We start from the raw sequence: 16,108 nt of genomic DNA, 5'->3' as shown, positions 1-16,108 counted from the left end.
ACATTTCCCCACAGTTTTACCATCACATTAAGAATTCACACAGGCAGGCAGGTAGGTAGGTGAGTAGGTGAGAGGATCACTGGAATCCATCTACAGGCATCACTCTGCATTGTGGCATCAATGTTAAAATGTTCATAGCAGAGAACTAGCATGACAGGAAGCTCAATTTAGAAGATGAAGCATCTAAAAAACTCTCCCTAAAAAGGGAAGGGTGCCTGCTGGCATTCAGGCACCCAGAGGTTGGTGCTCCAAGATCAAAATTCAAATAAACACATCTGCTGGTGGCCCAGATGCATCTGACTTGGACTTTTAAAAATTGTCACCTTAGAAGCTCATCTGAAAACCTTAAATGATGGCTTCTTAAGTACAAGGCCTCCTGAGCAAGGCCAGGAAACATAGCTTGGAGAATTTTCTCCTCCTAAGACTCTGGAAATTCAATTGGCAGGCTTCAATTTAGGTAGGCTCTCTCCTTCAGGATCTCCCCTCCTGCACTGCTAGGCCCCACACTGGCCAGAGTTCCATTTGTACTGGTGCCATCTGACTACCATGATGAACACTGCAGTAACAGAGCACGGTCCATGAAGCGCTTTTGTCTTATTGTGAGGTTTCAAGAGAAGAATTATCCAACCTTCAGGTGTATTTGGGAATCCCAAGACTAGAAGGGGTGGAGGTTACCTTCAACATGTTGTGAAAGTATTCTGAGCCTACCTGAGCCTCATCATCCAAAAGGAGAAGTCATTATGGGAGTTGTGCAAAATGTATTTAAAGTCCTGGAAACTTAAAAACCTGACAATTTCCATGGTTAGAGTTATCTCAGACAATCCAGAGCCATCGGACAAGTCAGTTTCCTTCAAGTAGACTACAAATTTCTGAGCAAAATCCAAGAGAAGTGGTAATAACTCTGATCTGAGGACCAGGGATTATTCCTAATTTTTGAACCAAATATTGGCTCACCTGTAAGATCCAAATGCATTGGAGGAAGCTAAAATTTAATATTGGATTTCTTTTCAATTAGGCAAATAAAACAGTATGAATCAAGAAATAAAGAAAGGCCACAATTATTCTACCCAAAGTGTCTTGGGCATTTAATAACATTTACAATAATATTTCATGATTACATAAGGCTTCATCAGAATGCTTTCTTTAATGTTATTACATTAATATGAAGTACCTATTTAGTATTCACTGTTCAACTCAAATGCTCCTTCCCCTGTGAAGGCTTTTCTCTTCCCTGGAAAAAATAATTGCTTTTTTTACTCTGTGTTAATATGATACTTTGCACATATTCTTATTGGAGGATTTATATCATAATTGACTGTTTACATGTCTAGTTTCATATGAAGCTCATTCCCTAGGATAAAAACCTTATTTCATTCATTCATATGACCCCAGTTGCTCAAAAGAAAAAAAAAAGACGGGTATAAAGCAGATGATTGTGTATAATATAAAATTAAATAAATAAATAAGTAGATAGTATGAGAGATCACTGCAACTACTTTAATGAACAAAAATGGTTAATATTAGTTAATTTCCATACTTTAGTATTTTCTTTTAAAATTTTTCATTCATTGACTTTTAGAGAGAGAGAGAGAGAGAGAGAGAGAGGAAGAAAGAGAGATGTCGATTGTTTGTTCCACTTAGTTATGCATTCATTGATTGATTCCTATATTTGCCCTGACCGGGGATTGAACCCTCCACCTCAACCTTGGCATATCGGGACAATGGTCTAACCAACTGACCTACCCAGCCAGGGCTATAATTTAGTATTTTCTATTTTTAATGATTAAATTTAGTGTAGTCTAGCTTTTAGTGTATTATAAGAGGAATCCTCTTATACTATTTGACTTTTTAAAATAAATAAGTAGTATTAGATTATATATAATTGTCCCATGAATTGTTAATCTACTGTCAAGTTATATATTATGGCAGAAGAGATCCCTGTTTATGCATCATAAAAAAATGAAGTGTAAAATTTAAATGTGCATTTTTCCCAAAAAGGAAATATGAAAAACTTATTAACAACTTCAGAAATCACATCCTCTAAGAAATATACCAATTTTTCTTCATAGCCAAAAAAACATATGCTAATAAAAATAAAAACTCACTTATAAACATGCTTTCGTTCATTACTATTAGAGTCTCTGGAGCATATATGGAAAGCAGCTATCTCATAAGAGTATTTTAAACATATCTTAAGAAACTTTCTCTTCAATTTAAAAAAGCACCATTTCTCAGAAAAGAATAGTTTATCAATTTTAACTGAAATTCAGTAAAAAAAAAAAACAAAAAACACTACCCGTGCAAATAAAATACCTACTTAAAAGCAATGCATTTACTCCTCAATTTCTAGTGATTTTTGGGATTCTCTGCCTGTGGGTTTTCTTTTTTAACAATTACTGCTACCATGGCAACAACCAATAACACGTTGTCCTGTACTGCACCCTTGCTCTGAGCCTGACATGGCACAAAATAAGTGGCAAATGAGATCTCATTTTCCATTCATGTATAAGACTAAAAGATGCAGAAACAACAGATGGCATTTAACACTAAGTATAAATTAGTGTGAGAGATGTATATTCTAAAAGATCCTAAAGAAAAGATTTGAAAAAATATGGATATTTGGATATATGAAACACTTGGCTATTGTAAGGTAAAGACAGTCTGAGCTATTGCTGGCTCAACTCATTTGAATGTTAAAGTGACTTTTGTACATATGATGGATTAAATTCTTTAAAAGGATAATTCTATTAATATTCATCTACTTATAGTCAAGGAGGATTTTTTAAAAATATGTCTTTATTGATTTCAGAGACAGGAAGGCAGAAGAAGAGAGAGATAGAAACATCAATGATGAGAGAGAATCATTGATCGTCTGCCTCCTACACGCCCGACACTGGGGATCAAACCCGCAACCCGGGCTTGTGCCCTGCCGTGAATTAAATTGTGGCCTCCTGATTCATATGTCAAAGTTCAACCACTGTGCCAAGACAGCTGGGCTATATTTTATATTTTTACATGTTTTTTCCCTAGTAGATTTTAAGCAAAATATGGCTGGGACTATATTTCACTTATCTTTGTACCTATAGGGCATGCTATAATACCTCACACATGATGTTCAGGAAAGATGTTAAAATATAAATTCAAGTGCTTAGAAATATCTTCAAATGAAATTTTTAAAAAGAAACAAAACAACTGGCATACCAGAATTTGCTGTCAATACATTTTTAAATTTAGATTTAAACAAACTTTACTTTTAACATGGATCATGGAAAATTTATAAGAGGTCTATGTACACACTTTGACATGAGCCTTAGAGAGTGCATACTGTACATGAACATCAAACAGGGCATGAGCTGATTGCTCACATTTTAAACATTGTGAAAGGGCCAATCATCAGAGACAAAGTTTACAAGTACAACAGGGCCTACCTGTGAGATCTGCATTGGGCCACCACCCCAAGTCACAGGCTTTGCAGGTGAACTCGTCTTGCACATACTCATTCTCTTTACAGGCTGTGCAAATCCAGCAGCAGCTCACTTCTCCTTTCCGTATGACCTGTAACATAGCAATATTTCACATGCCTAAGGAAGGTTTCTCCAGAAAGTCTGCTGTTTCAGATGACTTGTTTTCATACTGCAATAAAAAGGTAACTTTTTAAAAAATTCTATATGCTGGAGACAATTAAGTACATGGATTAAAATATACCTGGTTACCTTAGAGTCCAAATGTGAATTTCAATTCATTTCATGCTGGATTTGGAAGCTTTTCAATAATAATTTCTTTAATAAAGAGAATTGACTACATTATCTTTTACAGAGTTAATAATAAAACAGGTGCATTTTATTCTTATTTATATTAATAGGTATTAATTATTCTCAGAAAGTAAAGATAGACCTTTCTTCTCTGAAAGAACAAGTAATATTTAAACACAAAAGTTTTTATATAATAAAACTCATTAATTCATAAAAACTGAGGAGTTATGGAATGTTTATTATAATTATGAAAGTCTGAGAAATTTTATATAGAATAAAACAGAATGATGGTTAAGAAAGGATAGCCCAGTTATTGGCCTTGCTATTTGCTCTAGTGAATTCAAAAGGTCACATAAATTGTTGGAAGAAAAATCACTAGTCCAAAATTACTGAAGAATTGCTCATTATCTGAGCAGTTTAAACTTTCTCCCATTTTCAAATTGTTTGGTAAGCACTTTTTCACTTACACAATACAAAAATAAACATCAAAACACACTGCATTTAAAGTGAGTTTCTTGTAAACAGCACATGATTAGATATTGCTTTCATCTCCAGTCTGACAATTTCTGCCTTTCTATTAATGTGTCATTTATTAGAATCATTGGTGTAATTGGATATGCATCAATCATCTCTTTTTTTCTATCTATTCCATCTGTCCCAGTATGTTTCCTTTTCCTCTTATTCTGCCTTCTTTTGGATTGAGAATTTTTTTAGCACTTCATTTTATCTCTAAAATTGGCATACTTGCTAAACCTCTGTGTTGCTTTTGTGGCTGTTGTAGGATTGAAAATATGCACCATTAACTTATCACAGCCTACATTCAAATAGTATTATACCACTTCATGTACATTGTAAGACCCCTACAATATTCTTCCATCTCCCCCTCCTATTGGGTATTGTTTTAGTACATTTTATTTACACGTAGGTTTATAACCCCCTATGAAAATTATTTTTGCTTTAAACAATCATCTTTGAAATGCACTTTTGGAAAAAGAAAAAAATCATTATATTTTATATTTACCCAATAAATATATTTTATATTTATATTATAACGTCTGGTGCTTTTAAGTCCTTTGTATAGACCCAATTTTCTATCCTCTATAATTTTCTTCATTCTGAAGAACATTCTTTAACATTTATTGTAGTGCGGGTATGAGAATTATGAGTTCTTTCACCATTTATTCATTTGACAAGTCTTCATTTTGGCTTAATTTTTGAAAAAAAAATATTTTCACTTGTTAGGGAAGTTTAAATGACAGGTTTTTTTTTTTTAATTTCTTTTAGCACTTTCTGCCATTCCATTGTCCTTGGAAATAGAATTCTAAGTTAAAAGATTCTTTTTTCTTTAACACTTTAAACATGCCCTTCCTTCCTTGCCTTGTATATGGTTTCTGATGAGAAGTCTGCTGTAATTCTGACTTTGTTTTATGTCTGTAACAGAACTTTTTATTGTGGCTGATTTTAAGATTTTCTTTTTTATCACTGGTTCTTTAATTATGCAATTTAATTATGTGTTCAAATTCTTTGGGATTTGTTGAGGTTCATGAATTAGAGTTTACATTTTCATTCCATTTGAATATTTTTCAAGTAATTATTTCTTTAATGATTTTCCCTAGCCTGTCTCCCGAGTCTCTAATTGTGCTTGTAATATACCTCTTGACTGTATTCTGCAAGTCACTGAGCATCTGTTCATCTCTTTAACTTTGTTTTCCTCTGTGTGCCTCATTTGCCTATTTTCTGTTGCTATGTTTTTAACTTTATTGATCTTTACTTCTATAATGTCTAATATCTGTTAACCCCATTCATTGAAATATTATTTCTTATATATTTTAGTTATCATTGTATAGGTCCCATTTTGTAATGTTTTAATATTTTTATTAGCCTTCCCATGATATTCACGTTTTGTTTTAAATTCTTTAGTATGTACTTTAGGTAGATATTTTAATATTTTTGACTGCTAATTTCTTCATCAATGTAGTTTCTGGGAGTGTTTCTGTTGCTTGCTTTTCCTTCTGATTATGTCTCACTTTTTCTCACTTTGTCATATATCTGAAGTTTATTGACTAGATGCTGACCATGTGTGGTCACACATAAGGTGTAAAGCACTGGAGATTTTTTCTTTAAGAAGTATTGCCCTTCTTTCTGGCAGGCAGCTAAGTGACTTGTGGCTCAGTTTGAATCATGTTTTTAATCTTCTAGTGCAAATGTGAAATAGTCTTTCCTTTATGAAGAGTTTGGTCTCATTATTAAGGTGTGGCCCCTCTGAGGTCTCTACTTAATTTCTTGTGCATTCAACAAGGTGTTGCCACTCTGGCTTGTGAAGACTGGAACAATTTCTGGCTCTATGTGAGCTTTACAATCCAGCTACCCAGTAATTATTCTTTACCTAGACTTTTAAAAATATATATATTTTTATTGGTTTCAGAGAGGAAGGGAGAGCGAGATAGAAACATCAATGATGAGAGAGAATCATTGATTGGCTGCCTCCTGCACGCCCCCTACTGAGTATCTAGGAATGTGCCCTTGACCAGAATTGAACCTGGGACCCCTCAGTCCGTAGGCCAATGTTCTATCCACTGAGCCAAACCAGCTAGGGCTACTTGGACTTTTTGAATTTTATCCTACTCATGCTCAAATCGGCATTCCATCCAATACTTAAGGGAATTTGCAGCCAGCTTCTGGGACTTTTCCTGCATAGATCTTTCCTCCCCCTTACTCTGCATTACAAATTCTAGCTGCCTTGGACTTCCGCAACTCTGGTTTCTGTCTTCTTAAGTTAGCAAGATGGCCAAGCGCTGTTTGTATTCTCTCTCAGTGAACAACAACCAGGAAATTGACTCCAGGCAGAAAGCCTGAGTGATTTTAAGGTTCACCTTGTTGGTCTCCCCTCTGAAATCAAGGTCATGTGCTGCTCCTCAACATGGGAACACAATTATTTCATACATTGTGTCAAGTTTTCAGTTGTTTACAGTACAAGGCAAAGTCTGGACTCTGTTACTCCATCGTGACTAGAAGCAAAGTCTCTGCCCAACACATAAAACATTATCACGTTTTCATATGTAAAATCAAAAATTAAACTGTAAATATTGGCATCCCTTAAAGTCATGTCAACTGTAGCCTTTGTAAAAATAAAATTATATTTTCTCAGATCAGGTTGAATTTCATACCACTATTTTAGAATTACATAAAAAAATAGCAAATGACAGTATATTTTCAGAAAAAGTAAAGGTTTCCTTTGTCTTCTTTTTCATTCAAATAACTTTGGAAAGGGTAATCAAATTAAGTCTTTTTGAAAAATCCATACCTACACTCAGAAGAAGTATGGGGAATTTACATTATACATGACAAAATTTTCTAAATGATAGGAGAGAAATTAATTAATAAATGAAAGTTGCTTTTAAATTTTACTTAGTATTAAAAGTATATTAAGAACCATCACAAAATACTGTATATCTTTTCAATCAGTGCTATCTTTTTCTCTGACTATAAAATTAATACTACTAATTAGACAAATCCAAATGATGATAATGCTAAACAAATTTATTTACACAGGATGACTGTAAAGGTAGATCCTAGGGGTAGCTGGCACATGGAAAATATTAAAAATTAGGGTTTGAATGACGGAATAAATGAGTGAATAAGTGATTAGCTTATACCTTTAATAAATAATTAAAAATGAAGCTTCTTAAATGGAGTTATTTTTACTACTCTTTTATTCAGCTACCAAGTATGTGTAATTTTGCCAAATAATGTCTATAATATGGAATTTGTATTTTCTATTTTCAGCCACATTTTAGAGTGAGACTTTATAACTTTACACCTGAATTCTGGTCCCTGTTTCTTAATCATGTAATAGGTCTCCAATTTCTTCTCACTCTAGAGTGGTATACACAGTTGCCAAGATCATCTGTATGGACTGTATACTCCTCCAAAAAAGGGACTTCCATTGTTTTCAGATCCAAGTCATCAAGGTACGGAACTGAACCAAGAACACACAGTAGGCAGCCAATGAATGAGTGTCAAATTGAATCTTTTAAAAAATATATAGTTAAGTCACTTAAGGAATTTTAGTGCCTCCTTAATCCAACACTTTTGAAATATAATGCCTGCTCTTCGGTCAGGGATTCACTTTGTCCTTGAGCCTTGTTTCTGCTCCTAACTTTATAATTTCTTACACAATTCTGACCTGTAAGGAAGGACATTCTCCATGCCAACCCCTGCATATGTCCTCATTAATGTCCACATAACTTGGTTTGCTTTATTTGTTTTGGAGGGAGATTTCAAGTAGAGTAGATACATTATCAAATTTGGAATTCATCTGACTTGTTTTTCAGAAGGATTATTCTGGTTGTTGTGTAGAGAATATACTTTAAGGAGGGAAAGATAGAGAGGGACAAAATAGTGTGTTTTTGTGTCTGACTGTTTGTGTGTCTCTGTGTGTGTGCGTGTGACTGTGTGTGTGTGTTTTAACCACCAGCTCTAACAAAAAACTATATAGTAAAAAAAAACAACTATATTTTAATAGAAGAATGACTATTACCTTTTTCCATTTCAAATGTCATCTTTCATCCATCAGTTTATCTATGTGTCACTACTTTCAAGGGTAGACATAACATCAAAAGTTGCAGTAAGTATTTCTAGAGCGATAAACCCTTTGAAACATTAACTTACTTGGAATTTTATAATAATTAAAATATAGTTGGTATCTTGGTTTCCACAAATTAGCTTTTGTACTCTATTTCATCTCTATATGGTAGATATGTTTCATTTCAGATACATTTTTTAAATTCTCAAGTTATTATGCCTAATTTATGTTTTAATCTCCCCAAATCATGAATATTCTTCATTATTTTTATATCTGTCATTCTCATTGATTTTTTTTTGCATATGGTATACCTTCAATAAGTGACAAATATTTTTTCATATATTTTTCACAGGAAAACACTTCCTATGACAGCTCTAAGTCATGGTGAAAGGCTTGATATTTCATGGAAACTTCTCAAGGGCCAATGCTTAGTGAGGCAGAGGATCTGTTGCTTCTTCTCCCATCAGGTATACATGGTGCTGTACTTATTGTTAGTGAGACCAGGAGACCTGCTGCTGCACACAATGCTATGATTCAATCCCGTGTACACTGTAGGAGTCTTGAAGTATTTATGCCATAGGAAACCAAGTATTCACTTTATGACTAAATCTCTGAAGTGATTTGTAATGGATTTTTAAAAATTAAGGTTTTATTTAGAAAAAGGAGGAAAGAAAACAGCATCAAGAGAACATAATGAAGGAAGAGTAACTATAAGTTAAAGGAAATAGGAAAAAATTTCTTCAGAAGGGAAATACCTGAGAGACTAGCAGGATAAAGAAAGTGGGTCTACTCAATTAAGACTGTAGAAGAACCAGCTGCAAGAGAGAAGGTAGCCCTGCCCTCCCATGTCCCCACAACACTCTGCGTGAGAGCTTGGACAATGATCAGTTCTAATTGTTGTTATGTTTTTCTCCAGCTACACCATGAGTTCCTCGAAGAAGGGGCTATGCTTAAGTTTCCTATGCACTCAGAGTGCTGGCATAGTTCTGGACACATATTAATTATTCAATAATGTATATAAAAGAAAAGGACATAATATAGAATATGACATAAAGAGAAGAAATGGAAATAAATAATTTAAAGGGAATAAAAACAAAAGGTAATTGAAGAGAGTGTTGTAAGAACTAAATAAGAATGTCAACTTAAGAAAATTCTACATTTATTATAGAAAAATGTAATAAAATGTTATAGGAATACAAAAAGATCACTAGTATAGACATATACTGAACCAGCTATGCATGAGGAGTTCTGTACAGAAAGACACAGAATTATACTCCATGGGGTGAAGTTAATTATGTGCATTTTTCAGCTAGAAAACAGCTGCAGAAGGGATCAATACCTTGTGCAAATCTCAGTCACGTTATCTCCAGTTATTTCCAAGAGCTAGGCTCTTCTTAGTGTAATAATGGCTGGCAGGGTGATGACATGTTATGCTGAGAACCAAAATTATATCTCAGAGGTTGGCAAAAACCCTTTGTTAAGTGGCCCAGTATGCCAGATACGGTGCTAAGCATAAAGACAAATAAATGAAAACACCTGATCATTGAAGTTAAAAAGCTCAAAACCTAACATACTGCATTAAGTACACTTCTAGAAGGAGGAATGAAATGCTTACGTAGAGAACATACACTTAATCATTCATTCATTCTTTCATTCATTTGTGAAAGGGTTAAAGAGAATAAAATGGGGCAGAGAAAAACATATTGTGCTTAGCAGATATTTTGCAAAAAGCTTGCAACCTTGAGCACTGCATAGCCCAGATAACCACTAGCCATCTGACACTGGGAGGAACCAAGCACGAACCGGACCCTTACGTCAGCAGAAATGACTTGCAGCCAACAAAAAATAATAAAAACCTTTCCCCCTCCCTGCTCTCTTTGCTGATGCCTTTGTCGGTATCAGCCCACCTGTACCCAGGTGCCTGGAATAAAATCTCTTTTGATACATTATGGCCTCATGTCATAGGAGTGCAACCCCAGCCCACTCGGAACATTTCAATTTGCAATGTGTGTTTAGAGTGCCTACAATGTGCCAGGAACTATGTGAAAACTAGAAATAATCAGTGAACAAAACAGATAATATCCCCATCCTTGAGGGGCTATCATTCTAGAGAAGGGCTTTGAGAAAAGAGCAGCAAAAAGAGGAATAGGGTTCAGGACAGGCACTAAAATGAGGCAAGTGCAGCGCCTAGGGACCACATTTAAAGAGGCATGCACTCTCCATGTTAAGCAACTACCCACCCTGCAGTTGCAGGACCTTGAGAGTGAGTGCCTCCTTGAAAGTCTGTGCCCTAGGTACCTCATTTGCCTCACCTTGGTCCACGTTCTGATAGGGAGACACCTGAAATAGAGGGTTGCAATTTTGCATATTATGGTCAAGTAAGGCCTCACCAAGAAAATGCCATTTGAATAAAGATGTGAGAGAGGGGGAGAGAGTATGCCCTGAATATATCTGGTGGGAGAGTGTTCTAGGCAGTGGCAACAGCTAGAGTAAAGACCAGGTCGGATGAGTACCTTGTATACTCATACGATTGCCTTCCTCCTCTACTTTTCTGTATGAAAGTTATACTTCAAAATGTTTACTAAGAAAAGTAAATGGGCTCTGCTTCTGCAACGGCCACCTTCAACACATAGCAGCCCTGCTGTGCTCCTGCTCTGCCCACTATTGTGTGATTCAGCAGCAGCTGCTATGGAGACCTGTCCCTGAAAGTGGTGGACAGGCTGGGTACAAGGTAAGATGATCACCAAAAAGTTCAGTAACCAAGAGATCAAAGCATGAGAAGTGAAGATGTAGGTATTACTGAATGGCTATGGATAAATTAATAATTCCATCAAAATTCTCATTACAACCAGTGTTTGAAAAGTTTCCTCCTTGCCCAAAGAAAGTATAGTAGTTTTCTGTTTACACATGCACAGCAAAATACAAAAAAAAAAAACAACACAAAAACACATTTGCCTTATACTTTTTTCAAAATTTTAGCCAATATGTTTTTTTAGCAGCTGGGACAGATCACATCATCATTATGTAATCATAGGCTTCTCAGATAAGGATTTTAAAAAATATTTTTATGGACAATTTGTATTGAGAACCTGCCACCCTGCTGCAGAGTTTAGAAAATATTGCATCATGGAGGAACCACATTGTTGTTTCACTGGTTGCCAATGTGGTTATATTAACTATGAACAATTTAAATGAGTAGTTTTCTTTGATTCACAAAAAGAGACGTTGAGATGTTTTGGGACAGTTATGATGGATGATGTTATTGCTAATTTTTTTAGCCAGTCTTTTGTCGATGTGAGAATTGTTCTTATTCTTAGAAAACATAATTTGAGGTGAGAAGATATGAAGCTTCACAGTATTTGTACCTCATCTTTTGGTTCAGGAAAAAATAGTTAACCCAATTCTGAAGTTTATAGATTGTAAGATATGTGTAACTGGGCTTTTCTCCACATGCATAAGGTGTACTTTACTCCATGACAGTATGGCATCTGCAATGAGGAACCATTTATGATATATTCCATGTTCCCCTAATATCTCCAAAATTCTGTCAGACTGGTCAGATGAGATTCGTAGAAAGTAGTGATTTTCCTCCACTCTCCACATCCACACCTCCAGTCCCAAAACCATCAACTTGGAGTAGAGTCCAAAGACAAATTTAAGGGGATGGGGGACAGAGAGGCGAGCAGGGGAAAACAAGAATAGAAGGGCAGTGAAAGCAATCTGCAGGGTCCTTTCCCATGATTTTTCTGCCTGTTGCTCTGTCTCTAACAAACTCTCCCCACCACCTTCACAAATATTGCTTCCTTAATTCTAGATTCTGTTCCTTCTGCATTTTAAATGTGGGCCTCTGCTTATAATTTTAGTGTGAATTATTGAGAAAATAAGGCTTAGCAATCAAAATTTGCATTTGTAGAAAACATATTGGTTCATATAATGAAAGATAGTAGAACAACATATGGCTGTGGGATATAAGAGCTTTGGGTTGGCACCAAGCCCAGCTCTGGCACTTTCTACTGAGAAAGCTTGGAGCAAGTAAATCAACCCCTCTGCACCTCAGATTCCTCGTCTGTAAAATGGGGGTGATGATACCTGCTTTTAAAGGGTTGTTTCAAGGGATAATTGGAATGATGATGCCTGTAAAGCATTATTGTATTTGCACAAGTATATGCTTGATAAATGTTAGTCCCTGACCTCCACCATCTCTTTTCTTCTTTTCACTTTCCCTTCCTTTGCCTCCCGCCCCTTCTCACCTCTTTCCTGCCCTTCCCTACACCATGGAAAATCACAGCAGGCTTGGTAAGGGAGAGAATCATGTGTGCAGAACACTTGCTGTTCACTTACAGATGTACTGTCCACGTTTTATGTGCTGCCTCAGATTCACTTCACCAGTCTCGTGTGAAAGAATTTCATCGGGACAAGAATCAGAAATGTATTCTTGGGGAAAAGCAGTGCTGATGTTCAGCTCATACACAGTGACTGTGTTTACACAACTGAAACACGTAGGCACTGAGAGGAAACTAATGGTATCTTTAAGCCTCCTGAATACCCCACGCTATGTACGCCTTATAGAACTCCTAGCTCAAATCTCCCATGATCCATCATTTAAGGATTAACCATGAGTGTGGTGGGTGGCCTCCAGGACCCTGTCACAGCACTAGAATAAAGTCAATTCTGATTGGTGAGTTGTCATGACAATTATTAAATCCTTTCATCATCACATCTGCAGAGAAAGCACACGATACTGAAAGCTAGGATGATTTGTCTCAGAAGTTTGTTTCATCTTCGAAGTGGCTGGTGTCAGTGGGAGGTTGAGTCCATCAGGACAGCTGCCAAAAGATGTTGCAGGTGGCAAATCTCTATCTTCTTTGATCAGGAGAGATAAGGCTTTTCCAGATTCCACACCAACACTTCTGCATATGAGTCGCCTCTTGCCCTAGACACCTGAGTGTGCCTCACCCCTGCGTGGGTGGTTGCACAGCTCATGAGAATGGCACAGCAGGATGGCCATGGCTCGTGGTGAGAGGGTGAGAGCCACACAGGGCACTTACTCCAGCTCCAGCTGTGCGGGGCAACACTTATGTGACAGCCTGTTTGCTCCCAGAGACGGATCACAGAAAATTAGAGATGGAAAGACCTGTTAGGTCATTTAATCGATACCCTGGCCAGCTCACAATCATGCCCCTAACACTCCATTTCCTACTGCATTATCCAGATGGGTTTTAAATAGCACGGGATACAGAGAGCATTGTCTCTATGTCTTCTTCACCGAGAATTCTCTCTAGCACGTCCGGCTAAATGCTCGTTATTTAATGTTTATTTATTCTAGTTTTATGTATACAGTCATATCATGGTTACTTACAAGTTGGGCAAACGGCATCTGATAATAGAAAGTGAGGACTCCCTCTCGGCTAGAAAATACCGGTTTCAGGAAAAGCAAAGAACTTGGTGGAGAAAGGATCAGCAGTACTTCTGTGTTACCTCATCCAACTTCTTTTATTTTAGCTATGTGCTTATTTAGCATTGTTCGGCTCCTGCTTTCTTTAACAATAGCTAGAACTACAACTAAGCAGTATCATTTGTTTTGGTTTCCACTTTTACATCTGTTTCAGTTTTCAAATCCATCATGCAGCCCCCTGCTTTCCATATTGTATTTTACAATCCTGCGTCATCATTGTGATCCAACTAAAGACTATTCCAAATATTTAAATGGTTTTCCTATTCCATGTCCTAACCTTCCTTTGTCTTTTCAATTTTAGCTAACCACAAGCACAAAAACAGTAAGCCTGGTCCATCCTTCCTGGATAGTCTTGTCTAAGAAAAATGTCGACGCATTTTTTATTTTTGTCCAGGCAGGGGGGCCTCCTCATGAACACCATCTGAGAATGCATTTGTGGCTGGCTTACCTTGATTTGACCCTTTAAGCAAGGCTCGCTGCACACAGACCGTACCATTCCACTCTTGTTCATCTGGATTTTGTAGTCATCGATGTTCAACACCCCCTCATGCCAGGTTCCCACGTGTACATAGTCATAGCGATTAGCTTCAGTGTACTGCAGATTCATGATGTCATACCTACAAAGAAAACAACTGTGTGTCTTGGAGAATATGGACATAATGTACAAAGCAAAGAAATTTGGTAAATCTATACTAACAAAGAGAAGGGAAGCAAAAGCTGAAATCATCTCCTGTCCTAACACCAGCTACTGCCAATATTTCAGTTTATTTGTAATGTTTCCACTGGTTTTAAAAAAAAAAAATGTGTATCCCATTCTCAATTTCTGTGTATTGCCCATATTTGCTAAAGAACACAGTATTCTTAGCCTTTCTGTATGCGTGTTTTCCAAAATAATATTTCTATATGTCTATGTGTGCTGAGTTGGTCATCTCCTCCAAATCATTATGCACTAAGTCATTGTTTGAACAAGTAGCAAGTCTGGAGAACATTAACTCCTTAACTTTACTACTTTTATTCCAGTTTTCCTTTTTACATTCAGTTGCCATTTTTATTACACTGGATTGAAAGAGCTGAATTTTATAAAGTTTGGAGCCTATTTTAGGTGCGATTAGAGTAAGAACTCTGAGAAATGCATCTTTAATTAGCAAGGGTGTTGGGGATTTATCATCTTGCGCATTGACATTTAAACTGGTCTCATTCCTGGTTAGGACAAACATTTCTGAATCCAAATAAGTAATGTCAGTTGATTTCAGTAATTTCAAAAGTTGCAATGCTACACAACAGCAAAATCTGCATTTAGAGATCATCTCTGCAGCCTGAGTGTGTTCTGGGGGCCAGACCTCAGCATCTTCCACCGTGGGCAGTGGAGAGCACTCCCCGGTGTGATGGAAACAGGTCAGGACTTGGCATTGAGATGCATGAGCTGGAATACCTTTTCTAACAGTTATTTCTACCTTAGGTTAAACTACTTAGGAATGTCACTAAACTTCTTAAGGATCATGGGCTTCTTGTGGGGATTTATAACCATAAGGTATGCAAGAAACTATTTCACAGGTGGAACAAAGGCATATATGTAAGGCAATATCAATATATCAGTCATATGTGTATTTCTATGAATGCCCTACAATACTCTGGGAGAACATCTTTGTGCTGGCAATGCCATTTATCTCTCAGCACTGAATATGTTCTGGCATTTCTCAATCTTCTCTGCATGCTGCTATTGACTCCAGGTAAATTATAACTCATGAAGGCCTGACTCTGCCATGCTGACTCTGCAAAGTGGGATGGTTTTCTGCAGTATCTGTGATGAGCTTTCAACCTCCCAAGCTAGAAGGTAAGAGGCATTGTCTCTTGCTCTTTGCTCTTGACCCAAAGAAATTGATGACAATTAACCAACACATATTTCTCTTCCTCAGCTCTCTTCCCCCTTCCCCCAAGGCCCCTTCCTAATCCATCCTGGAATTCCTTCCAAACCCGATTCAGACTCAGAATCCTCCTCAGCCCAGCACTCCAGGAAGCTACCACTCATCAACCTTAGTTGGTATCTGAAACCTATTGGCTGTATCTGGCCTAGTTTTTTATCTACACAACTCGTGTCCTTTATTGGCTTTTCTTCCTGCTTTCAATGTGCAAACGCCCACAGGGTAGCTAGTGGCTTCTTCACATCCAGATTCTGGCAATGTCTATAAAAAGCAGTCCCCTACAGGGAAAGGGGAGACTGAGAGAGTGAAGGAAGTTTTCCCCCTACTTTTCCAGGTGAACAAAACCTACCTACAGTTTCATCTCTTGGCTGATCTGACTTTTGGCTACCAGAGG

General features: G+C 36.8%; 1 protein-coding gene across 2 annotated transcripts in view; it reads right to left on the bottom strand.

The window, feature by feature from the left end:
* Positions 1 to 16,108, bottom strand: part of GRM1 (glutamate metabotropic receptor 1) — a gene marked incomplete at both ends in the record, with an annotated part of 294,451 nt that overhangs the window by 39,720 nt on the left and 238,623 nt on the right. For both annotated transcript variants that reach the window (XM_079780139.1, XM_079780140.1), the window contains 2 exons: positions 3,429 to 3,555; positions 14,241 to 14,409. In XM_079780139.1, the coding sequence (XP_079636265.1) occupies positions 3,429 to 3,555; positions 14,241 to 14,409 (296 nt within the window). The remainder of the gene's footprint in view (positions 1 to 3,428; positions 3,556 to 14,240; positions 14,410 to 16,108) is intronic.

This window comes from Cnephaeus nilssonii, assembly GCF_951640355.1.
Source record: "Cnephaeus nilssonii genome assembly, chromosome: 9".
NCBI classification, from domain to species: Eukaryota; Metazoa; Chordata; class Mammalia; order Chiroptera; family Vespertilionidae; genus Cnephaeus; species Cnephaeus nilssonii.
Note: the sequence above shows the minus strand (reverse complement) of the source record. Positions and strands in the feature narration are given on the sequence as shown.